Source organism: Colossoma macropomum, unplaced genomic scaffold (assembly GCF_904425465.1).
Source record: "Colossoma macropomum unplaced genomic scaffold, Colossoma_macropomum, whole genome shotgun sequence".
NCBI lineage: Eukaryota > Metazoa > Chordata > Actinopteri > Characiformes > Serrasalmidae > Colossoma > Colossoma macropomum.
In genome coordinates this window covers 138674-150236 of record NW_023495267.1, presented here as the reverse complement: position 1 = coordinate 150236, position 11563 = coordinate 138674, and the positions used below count along the sequence as shown (strand labels likewise).

The 11563-nt window shown below is 37.4% G+C and overlaps 2 protein-coding genes across 2 annotated transcripts in view; both read left to right on the top strand.

The window, feature by feature from the left end:
• Window positions 1-384: 384 nt before the first annotated feature.
• Window positions 385-7046, top strand: LOC118801402 (phospholipase A1 member A-like). The gene is made up of 10 exons (XM_036561722.1): window positions 385-1386; window positions 2057-2400; window positions 2828-2936; window positions 3556-3657; window positions 3746-3853; window positions 4750-4917; window positions 5017-5109; window positions 5209-5320; window positions 5430-5612; window positions 6968-7046. The coding sequence occupies exons 1-10, from the start codon at window positions 1176-1178 to the stop codon at window positions 7044-7046; spliced, it is 1509 nt and encodes a 502-aa protein (XP_036417615.1). The 5' UTR covers window positions 385-1175.
• Window positions 7047-10076: 3030 nt separating this feature from the next.
• dhx34 (DEAH (Asp-Glu-Ala-His) box polypeptide 34) overlaps window positions 10077-11563 on the top strand; it is a 30855-nt gene continuing 29368 nt past the window's right edge. Inside the window, exons 1-2 of the mRNA XM_036561647.1 lie at window positions 10077-10180; window positions 10589-11322. Coding sequence (XP_036417540.1) covers window positions 10609-11322 — 714 coding nt within the window. The 5' untranslated portion in view covers window positions 10077-10180; window positions 10589-10608. The remainder of the gene's footprint in view (window positions 10181-10588; window positions 11323-11563) is intronic.

Genomic DNA, 11563 nt, shown 5'->3' with positions numbered 1-11563 from the left:
AAAATACCAAAATACTTTTGATACCAGAAGTTTAACGCAAAAGCATATTTATATGCCATTTAAAGGAGAATCTCACCTTCAAAAAAAGGCTTTCTACATGATTTCAGAAGTTCTTCAAAGTGGTTTGATGCAAAATGCTCTTGTAGAGAAACTTACTAACACAAAGCTATAGCTAGAAACGGTTACGGATATACTGTCTGATGTCTGTGATGTTGTTTTACAATAGTTTTTAGATAAGGTTTTGGCCTAAAGTATATATTTTTTAAAAAAATCTTGAAGGGGTAGACCACACAAACTCACAGAGTGGGCCACTGAGCACTGAAGTGCATAGTGCATAAAAATTGCCTATCCTCTCTTGCATCATGCGCTATACACAGAGTTCCACACTGTCTCTAGAAGCAACATTGTCACAAGAACTGTGAGTCAGGAGCTTCATTAAATGGGTTTCTATGGCCAACCAGCTGCACACAAGCATAAGATCACTATGTGCAATTCCAAGCGTCGGCAGGAGTAGTACAAAGCGTGCTGCCACTGGACTCTGGGGCTGTGGCAACTTGTTCTCTGGAGTGATGAATTCACTGTCTGGTAGACTGATGAATTAATCTGGGTTTGTCAAACGCCAGAAGAATGCTATCTACTGGAATGCACACAATGGCATTTTATACAATTATATGCTTCCAATGAGAACAATCCTTTCCTGTTCCATCATATCTGTACCTCTGCGCACAAAGAAAAGTCAATAAAGACATAGCTTGATGTGTTTGGTGTGGAGAAAATCCATTAGCCTGCACAGAGCCCTGATCTCAACCCCACTGAACACCTTTAGGATGATCTGGAATGCCGATTGCAAGCCTGGCCTTCTCACACTCCAAAATCTTGTGGAAACCTGGAAGAGTGAGTGCAACTCCACATTAATGCCTATGCTTTTGGAATGAGATGCCCAAAAAGCGAAAGCGATTAGCATATCATGTAGTGTATGAGTCGGTATGTTTCTCTACAATGCACCATTTCTCACTGAAACACTCTAAATGACTTTGTTTTCATTACAATGTTTGAATGATGCACTCATTTAGAAAATGTATGGTGGAATTCCCCTTGAAGTATAACATTACTTGTATTCTCAGACATTAATGTGACTGTGAGCACTCCTAGCTGTGAGGTGAAGCTGAATTTACATGAAGTTGAACATTTCCAAAGGACAGCCACAGCTCCACCTCCAGCCTATCTGGGACAGATATGTGGCACTAACTGCCTGGAATATTTGCATAGTGTGTGCAGTGATGTGGAGAGAATGGAAGTATGTGAAGGACTACATATCTCAAAGTGGCCTCTGTTTGACTTCATGGCTGTTATTAATCCTCTGTCTTATTTCCAGCCTGGCATCAGGTAAAATACATGTGTTTTGTAGTATTTTTTGTAATGCATTGTCATCTGTAAATGCAACATAGTTTGCTTATGTGCATGCAGTACATTACTACCTAAAGCTGCACAATGTTTACAAATGCAAAGTCTCTCAGAATTAAACAGGCTGTTTTTGTTACTGTACCTTTAAGATGATATATGTCAATAACCTCTATTGTGATTGGCTGCCCTATGTTGTGCCTCATTCAAAAAGCTGTCTAGATTCCTTGTAACTTCAGCGTGAATGAGAAGCATTAAACTGCTGTAGGTTAAATAAGTAGATAAATGTAAATGGCTTGTTTTCCATGACATCACAAAAATAATGAGTTCAAAATGGGCTGTGTTTGCAGCTTAGATTTCATGTATGAACTGGGGAGTGACTGATGCGTTTTGAAATTTTAATAGTATTTATGTACTACATCAAACTCCTTTATTGCAAAAAGTGAGAAAAATGTAGTGTTCCAAGGTATGGGCCCTTTAAGTGGTATAGCTTTTCAATAACAAACATTAGATTGTAATAGCAATTTGGTGCAAAATGTGAAAACTCCTCTTCTCCGACGTTACAGTTATTCTCCTTCATGTAAAGAAAAGCCCACATACAGTATTTACAGTTATGTTCAGCAGTGTTGTATAATATTTGAGTTCTTCTCCTTAGGTGATGAAATCAAATGCTCGGAATTCCTCCATCTTGATCCACCTTCACCCACTATACAGCTGCTGCAGTTCACAACACAGAGCCATTGTGGTTGTCCATTCAGCGTCCACAGTGGTCTCCCACGACATGTGTGGGAACCTGATAGGGCCACTGTCATGATTGTCCCTGGGAAAAGACAAGCTACAGTTCAGCCCAGCTGGGTGAGGACTATGGCCCAGGAGCTGCTAGCTAGAGGCCAAGAGAATGTACTTGCTGTGGACTGGCTGATCCTACCTGACATGGAGCTGACTGAAGCAGCTGAGCAGATCGGGAGAAAGCTGTCTCAAATCATCCAGCGACTCCTGGTGGGTCGCTGTAAGATATTAGCATTCACATAGACTTAAACTGTCTCAGTGGGGTGTATGTAATGTTGCTGTCCTATAAAAACCTTATAAGCCCAGATTTTTTCACATCAGATATTGTTCACATCAGCTGCCCTTAATACTGAACATTTCATGATGGACTAATGGACTGACAGAAAGGATCCAGAAGCAGGCTTACTTGCAACAACGTCTTCTTACATTAACTCACATTACAGTTAACAACTCCTATGTAGTTACAGTTTTGGAGATAACAGTTTTGTTATGACAACTATGATATGATTTTAAAATGTGATTGATATCTTCAGACGTCTGGAGAATGCTCTGGATGATTTTGTGCCTTCATAAAACAGCAAACTGAAAAATGATTAAATTATCCATTTATTATTCATAAAGTATGTATTTCTTTAAGATTATAGGGTCAGCCCCAGATATGTTTCACTTAATTGGCTTTGGAGTTGGAGCACACATTGCTGGCACAGCTGGCTACAACCTGAATGGAGCTATTGGAAGAATAACAGGTATGTTAATAGATGGTTTATTAATTTTTGGATAACTATATTGCCTTTTTTCAAAGATTAGCGTTAGTGCCATTGGTAGAAGTACTTGACACAATCTCACAGCACATGCACATGATGAAGGCTACAATGAGTGTAAAATTAACCATTAACTTATAGTCGTAAGCAAAGGTTTAGGTTCCCCTCATCAAATTACCTTTTTTGTTGATAAGTGAAAATAAGTACACATCCACCACAGAGAAAACCCTTCGGCACATTTTAACACGTTTTAATTTAATATATTGGGGAAAAATAACATGTAAAATGTGGCCTGTCCGAAATGTATGGCACATTTTATATTTTATGTTTTACTTTTTTTTCCATTATGTTAAGCAAATAAATAGAAACTGTACACAAAAATTTGCAGAAAAAGGTCATATTTAATTTCGTTTTCTTTTTTTTTTAGAAAAATATAATTTTACCACAGGTATTCAAGCTTTGGTGTATGGCTTTCTCTTGTCTTGTGCCTTTGTTAGCGTGATGGATAAAGATGCGATTATTCTATTATGTTTGTTATTACACTTAGGTTTGCTCAGTTTAGAATCTGCCATATGTGCCATTCATGAATGTTTTCTCTCATCAGGCCTCGATCCTTTTGCACCTGTGTTCTCAGAAGCAAACAATTCTGTCTACCTAGATTACAATGACGGACAGTATGTCGACGTGATCCATAGTAATTTCAATCGTGAGACATGTCCACCTTAAAGAATCAGAATATCTATATGTATATAACTTTGGTTTTGAATTAAGAATAACCATGTAATTCTTTCCAGCTACTGAGCCTATGCCTGCCCTTGGTTTCTCCAGCCCTCTTGGCCATGTTGATTTCTACATTGGCACTGGATTTCAGTTACCAGGCTGTCCCAGAGGCCTCTTTAACAGTAAGCGTGACTTTTTGTTAGGCACTAATATTTACTACCAAATGGAACTTCAAAGAATATTCTTGTACAGATTGTTTGCATTCTTCTCTCCCTACCATTGGGCCCCTCTAATGGAAGTAACCTCTATTGGTCCTTGGACCCATACTGAGGGGGAGCCAGTGTTCTGTAGTGTTTCCGAGATGCCACTTTATGTTATGAAAATCGGTGAAAAATATTTTTGCCCCTTGCCTCTATAAACAAAATACAGTCCCCTGTTGTTCCACTCGTCCATACGCTCTGTATTATATACAGCCTAAGTTCTATAAAGGATAAAGACATATCTTTAAATTTACTTGCAAAATGTATACATACTTTAATGCAAAATTTAATTAAGATTGGTCATTATATATTTAATACATATATTTCCCCCCTTTTTTATATTCTGAAAAAATTTTAAATCCATCTTGATCTTGACTTTGTCTGGCCTACTCCTATATAGACATATAGAGCCATTGTTTAGATACAAGTCAGAGCTAAAGCTCTGAACACAAAATATACTTCTTCTCTCCTCTCTATTTTAATAAAGATCGCTACAAATTTTGGTTTCTGTGATTGGACTCAAATAGACAATCTGACCTTTAGACTATTGTTTAGGCCATACCTCTCAAGTTTTAAGCGTCAGCATTTTATTTAACATTTTTTTTATTATTATTTACCTTTTTATGCAAAAACGTGTTCCTTTCCTGTGGATCTTCATGCTTTCTAGTGATAAGTGGGCATTGAGGTGGAAAAGGTTGAAAATCCCTTATCTAAACTATGCCTCAGATATGGCAAAGAATATAAAGAATTCACTTTTTGTTTTCTCTCTCTCTGTCATTCTACACCTTTCTGACTTGTGCCTCATCATTCTGTCGCAGGGGAAGAATACCTGCTGTGCAGCCATCATCGCGCTCACCAGATTTATACCAGCTCCATCCAGGCATCCTGTCATCATTTAGCCTTCCCCTGCCAGTCAGTGGCAGATTTTCAGCAAGCAAAGTGTACATTCTGTTCTTCGCCTGGTCTTAACTCCTGCCCAGAAATGGGTGAGAGACATTAAATTGTCTGACATTCTGTGTCACTAAATCAGACTCATTTATTTAGTTATGTGTTCCTTTTCATAGTTCCCATACTCTTTTTTTCAGGCTATGACATCACTTGGCTGCCTTCCAGTCGTCCACTTCCATTTCAACCCATGGCTGCATTCTTGACCGTTACATCTGCTCCCCCTTACTGCGGTTAGACAACAAACAATAAGAGTGTGTGATCTAATATTAATTAGCCTCTTTAGCCTGAAAAAGTAAAATGAAATTTTGATCTAATGTTGTATACATTAGTCACTCCTCTCTTGTTGGAGCTGAATCTTGGAGGGATTCTCTCAATAGAGGCCAAGCTCTACATCCAGCTTATGGGGAATGCTATCAAGACATCAACCGTGTTGGTGTCAGGGTGAGAAAACATCCTTTTTGTTTCATCCAGGTAATTGTTAAAATGCTAGCCTTTACTAGTAAATAATAGCCTTTACCAAACTGTGTACTTTCATTTGTTTTGTTCTTAGGCATCATATGACAGAGTTTGCTGCAAATAAGGTCTATCAGTTCATGATATCAGCAGACAGTGATGGCGATTTTCATACCGTTTCACTCGAGTTCAGCACTCAGAGGTTGCTTTACCTCAAGTGGAGAAAAAGGAGGATTTCAATTCATCATCTTTTGCTGTCCTACCTGCCCAAAGACAGAAAGTAGGCTAATTTATTAACACCTTATCAAATAGATGTGTATAAATTACAAATACTAGTATTATTCAGAATAAGGAACCTTGTGACTGCTACGTATACCACCATTTAAACATTTGGAATCACTCTTTTATATAATTGAATAACAATTATAAGCAACGTTGCCCTTGACCAAATTCAATTTTTGTATCGATTTTCTAAGTTAACACATCCTGTACAGAGAACACACTTCTGCACATTTTAATGATCAATTATGTTTCTATAATCAGTTATGTTTAAATGATCAATTATGTTTATGTTCACAAATCAGCAAAGCATGTAATTTGACTGGAGGTGTTCAGACTTTTAAATATGACTATGTATAAAATGATACTGATGCTAAAATTAAAAATGTTAATAGGTTTCAAAAAATGTAGAAAGCTGTAAAAATTAAGAAATTTTCAATGATAAACAGAGCTGTAGATGATTCTATAATAGCTGTGAAAGCTGCATATGATGAATAATAAACTTACAATAAAATTAATACACAAATGCTTCATATTCAAAAAAGTGGTTACCAAATCTTGCTGATCAAATAGCTATTCTTAGTAATTTTATGTAAAGAAATAAATCTATAAATCTATAGACTGTAAATTGATAATTACAATTTACAAATTAGTAAACTTTTTATATACTTTTTCCATGTGATAACTTCTCATTCCCAAATTCAACTGTGAATAAACCATCAATTTATGTTTTGGTATACACCAATCAGCCATTACATCAAAACCACCTTGTTTCTTTACTCACTGTCCATTTTATCAGCGCCATCTACCATATTGGTGCACTTTATGGTTTTGCAATTACAGACTGTAGTCCACTTGTTTCTTTACATACTGTGTTAGCTCACTTTCACCCTGTTCATCAATGGTCAGGACCCCCATAAGACCACTACAGAGCATGTATTATTTGGGAGATAATTCTCAGCCCTGCAGTGCAGTGCACTAGCACCAGTGCAACACACACAAACATGCCACTGTTTGACAGACACAATAGTACTGCTGGAGTTTTTAAACACTGTGTCATCTACATGTCCAAACTGTTACACTCCTACCTTGTTGATTCACATTGTAGATGTAAAGTCACTGACAATAGCTCATCTGTGGTTGCACAGTTTGTGTTAGTCATCCTTCAGTCCTTCATCAGTGGTCATAGGACGCTGCTCACAGGGTGCGGTTGGCATGTGGCAATGGATTTAAACTCATACCACGCAATCCACTGAGGTGGTCCTATGGGGGTCCTTATTTTTTTAATAATATTTTTTAAATAATGTTTAAAATGTTATATACTCACAGACCAGATCTATATATCTCTCCCTACAGGATTGCTTACCAAGCATGGAATGTAACAGCAGTAGAAAACCAAAGAGTTGAAGTTGTCCTACAGAAGATTTGGGTGTAGCAAGACTGAGAACAAAAGTTGCATTACCTTTTGTGTTTTTATTTCTGTTTAGGCCAATTTGCCCAACTTTTCTTAACTTTTTTTCTCTGTGTCTACTGTTCTTCAAAACCAGTTCTGGACAGCCATTCCAAGGGCACAGTTTTATGCTTTTAAACATCTAATTAACTTGTTCCCAACCCTGGTTCTGGAGTATCCCCTGCCCAGCATGATTTAGTGTTTTCCTTGTGCCCAACATAAACTTGTTAATGAGCTGATTAGTTGCATCAGGTGTTTTGGGAGCAAGGGAAACACTAAAATGTGCAGTGCAGGAGGTACTTCAGGACCAGGGTTGGGAACCACTGATCTAATTCAACTTACATACGCCTCCATGACTTGTGCAGTGTTTTTAAATATATTTCCCAACAATGCTCAGATGACTATTCATTTGGCTTATTTTTGTGAACATAACAATTACTGGGACCCAACCTGAAAAAATTTAAATGACTAAAACTTTTTTGGATAAACAAACACTGATGCCTGGTTGAATACTTCAACAAACCTGAAAACTGAAATTAACTGATTTTCAAATTGATAACATTTACCATTATAAATGACCAAATTGTTGCCACAACACAGCAGGATTTGAAGATAAATGTGTAAATAATGATATTTTCCACAATTCTTCATACTGTTGGCAAGAAAAGTACTTTGATGCTAATTATAAATATATTTTACAAAATTGCAAAATATCCTCCAGCTCGAAACATTTACATTTACTTTTTTTTATTAACGGGGCAAGTGTTACAAGTTAAGGGATTCACCAGATAAAGGTAGTACAAACTCATTTGTTTATTAAAAAGGGAAAAAGATAAATACTGGCAATGAGAAACACATAGGTGGACACTGTGGTAATAGGAATTCTTTTTTTTTTACAACTCTAGAATAGAAAAATGAATAATTAAACTTTTTTGCTGTCTCATGTAGAGCTCCCTTTGTTTTTACCAAACTATATGAATACTTTTTCTCTGTATAAGACTGACACTCAAATATTTATGGACATGGTTGGAAGCTGTTTCATGAGAATTACCCCTTTATAATAGCAAGAGCTATATAATAACACTGAGTATTGCCTGGTCTCTAATAAAGAAATACCTGGTGTCACTCCACCAGTGTGTAAGTCATCTCTTGCTATTTTTATTGATCAAATGTTTAGGTAATGTTTGTTTATTTGTTTGTTCAGCTACCATAGACACAGTATACTGGTACTCCATGCTATCAGGCATTGTATCCAATTCAGTTTCCCCTCAAATTCACGTTCACTTTGACAAGTCAGGTCCTCAGGCCCACGCACTCACTGAACACAAAACAATGCCAAACAACACTTGAACTACGCAAAGCGAAAATGTTTAAAAAGTGCATAAAGTATTTATCAGTACAATTGTTTATTGTTTACTCGAACTAAAAACAATATATATCACGAAATCTGAATTATGCCGTGGCATTGTGTGACATGAAAAATAAATTAACAAATAAATAAAATAGCACGATTGCTTTCTGATTAAGAATGACTAGGTTCATAATAAACATTGCTTTATTGGCTAACACAAACGTATTATTGCTGGATTTGTTGTTGTTAATGTGATACAGACCGAAGTATGGTCTATATAAGTCATCAGATGTGGAGACAGTTTTCAGGGAAACACTTTTACCCAGGAGCAATATCTAGATCTGTTTCTTCTGCCAAATACAGCTAAGTGAAGCTCCATAATTGACAATATACATGTAGATGAAATATATTGTCAACTTGATTTATGATGCACGAGCAATAATTACTTCAGAACTAAGTAGATCAATTAAATTGGGCAACATGTACAGACAGGAAAAAGCCCTGTCCAAGTCATATCCTCCTCCCAGAAACAGCAAAAATAAGCTCCATAATAGGCATAATATTAAATAATATTAATATTAACAAATTAAATATCTAGTTATAATTATAATAATTACCAATATAATGATTCATAATCAATTATTACAATTATCAATCTGGAACTAAGCAGATCAGTATTTAATTATGGGGAACATATATATATACAGGTAAAATGCCCTGCCCAAATCTGCTCCTCTTCCTATAAACAGCTCAGAAACGTATTCTGAAACTAAGTTGACAGTTTCCATTAAAGAGAACAACTGTAGACAGGGAATAATCTGTCCAACTCTGTTGAGAGAAGCTCCATTATGAATGTCATTCATGTAATGCACATGAATGAGAATATAAATGTCCCTCATTTGCCTTTGCAGACCAGTGTTTAATTAAGAAGAACAATTATAATCTGTTAAAATGCCTTTTTCAAATCTGTTCTCCTTGCTAATTACAGCTAAGAGAAACTCCATTATGGAAGATTAATGTCATAGAATAATTCTAGAAGCAGCTGTTTCTGAACATCATTTGTTTGAATAAAATATGTAGTCATTTTAAACACTGATAAATTTTGATTTTTATTCTGTGACTTAAACATTGTAACATCTAGCTGTATTTGGGGCAAAGGAACAGATTAAGAACAGCTTTGTACCTGTCTCTATATGTTGTCCATAATTTAACATTGAAATGCTTAGTTCCAAAGTAACTGCTCGTGCATCATAGATTAATATGACTATATGTTTCATCCACATGTATAGTATCCTTTACTGAGCTTCTCTTAGAATGTATTTTACTGGAGAAACAGATCTGCACATAATAGTTTATCTGAGGAAAAATATTTCCCCAAAAACAGTGTTAAGAACAACAGATCCAGTAATTATATGTTTGTGTTGGTCAGTAAAGCAATATTTACTATGAACGTAGTCATTTTATATACAGTAATAAACCTGTAGCGTCTTTTTTTATTTCCTTGCGTGTCACATGATGCCGAGATTCCGTTATAAATATTATTTTTAATTCGAGTAAACAGTAAACAGTCATACTGATAAATACTGTATGCACTGTTCATCGCCGATTGGGTAAATACATGCTGCCGTGCAACCATTTTGAACCTTTTTGCTTCCCGTAGTTCCAGTTTTGTTTGGCGTTTGAATGCGTGTGCACGAGGACCTGATTTGTCAATGGGAACGTGAATTTGAGGGGAAACATTACGTGGACGGACCGATGTGTTGCTGTGGTACTGCTCTGTTATGTATCCGCCCGTTTTGTTTTGCTTTTCCCCTCAGATATGTTGCTACTAAATATGTGGTTTAAAATAGTATCTTGTCCTGTTTTAAACAATCGTTTTTTCGGAGATGATTTGAAATATTTCTGTTTAGCTGAAACTGAAGTTAGCTAGCTAGTTAGCGTTAACTTGCTAAGCGTAGAGTAGGTGAAGGCAGAGGCAGAGGCTATATCTATGGGCTACCTTAGTAGCTAAATAAATAATTTAGCCTGTTTACTAACAGTAGGTAACGTTAGCTAGCTAACTTATTTTCATTATTGTTACAGACAGATAAGCACAATGGCGTGACAGTTAGTCTCCATTACTTACACTAGGTTATCGTAGGTTACGTTTTTCTTTTGCTACCTTTTACTTATACAGTTGGAAGAGATTAACGTTACATGTCTGAGAGGCGATCCGACTCCCAGGACTGGGACTGGAGCAGTCCACAGTGCCGCGCACAGCTAGATGAGATCTTTTTCCGCCAGCATGACTATATCCAGGCCAGCAGCCCCGAACATAAGGAGTTTTGGACTTTCTTCGAGCGGTTTCAGCGGTTTAAAGCCAGGAAGGAGATGGCAGGATCAAAATACAACAAGAGTAGCGTTAAGGCTGAGTCGCATGAAGGCAAAGCTCGGAAGAGGAGTGGAGGTGGCGCCGTGGATCTTGGGCTCCCGAAAGAATACGATGCCCGGTACAAGATCAATGTGTCCGTGTGCAGCAGAGATGTGGAAGATAGGTTTGGGAGCTCGGGCCATAGACGGCACAGGGAGCCGTCCGGCCCAGGCCGACAAGAGATCGCAGACTGTCGCCTGGCTCTGCTCCATTTTCTGGACTTTACTCAGAAACAGAGCTTTGGCAAACTTGCCAAATTGCGGCAGGAGCAGAAGAATCTGCCCATCTTTCAGTACCGTGACAGGATTGTGGAGCTTGTGAGGAGCCATCCAGTGGTGGTGGTTGCGGGCGACACGGGTTGTGGGAAGTCCACTCAGGTGCCCCAGTATTTGCTGTCGTCCGGCTTTAGCCAAATAGCCTGCACCCAGCCTCGCCGCATCGCCTGTATCTCCCTCGCTAAGAGAGTCAGCTTTGAGAGTCTCAACCAGTATGGCTCCAAGGTAAGAGGGCATTTGTACATTTGATCTACTGGTGAGTAACTGTCACCAAATAGAATTCTGTTTGTAGCTATCATCTTACTTTATAAAGTTGAATCAAAAAGATTAAGGGCTAATTGGAGCTATAAGTGCTTCAGTCAGATTTATACCAAGAAGTACTTGATGGCATCACACCTCATGGTAGTTGCACACAACACACAGAGATGGTGTAAAAGCAAAGATGGTTCATACAACCAGGAACTAT

Excerpts from the sequence above, each read along its gene's own strand:
- LOC118801402 (XM_036561722.1), top strand. The coding sequence starts at position 1,176 with ATGAAGTTGAACATTTCCAAAGGACAGCCACAGCTCCACCTCCAGCCT. Across the intron at positions 2,937-3,555 it reads AGCTATTGGAAGAATAACAG|GCCTCGATCCTTTTGCACCT; the intron begins GTATGTTAATAG and ends TTCTCTCATCAG. Across the intron at positions 5,110-5,208 it reads ATCTGCTCCCCCTTACTGCG|TCACTCCTCTCTTGTTGGAG; the intron begins GTTAGACAACAA and ends TGTATACATTAG.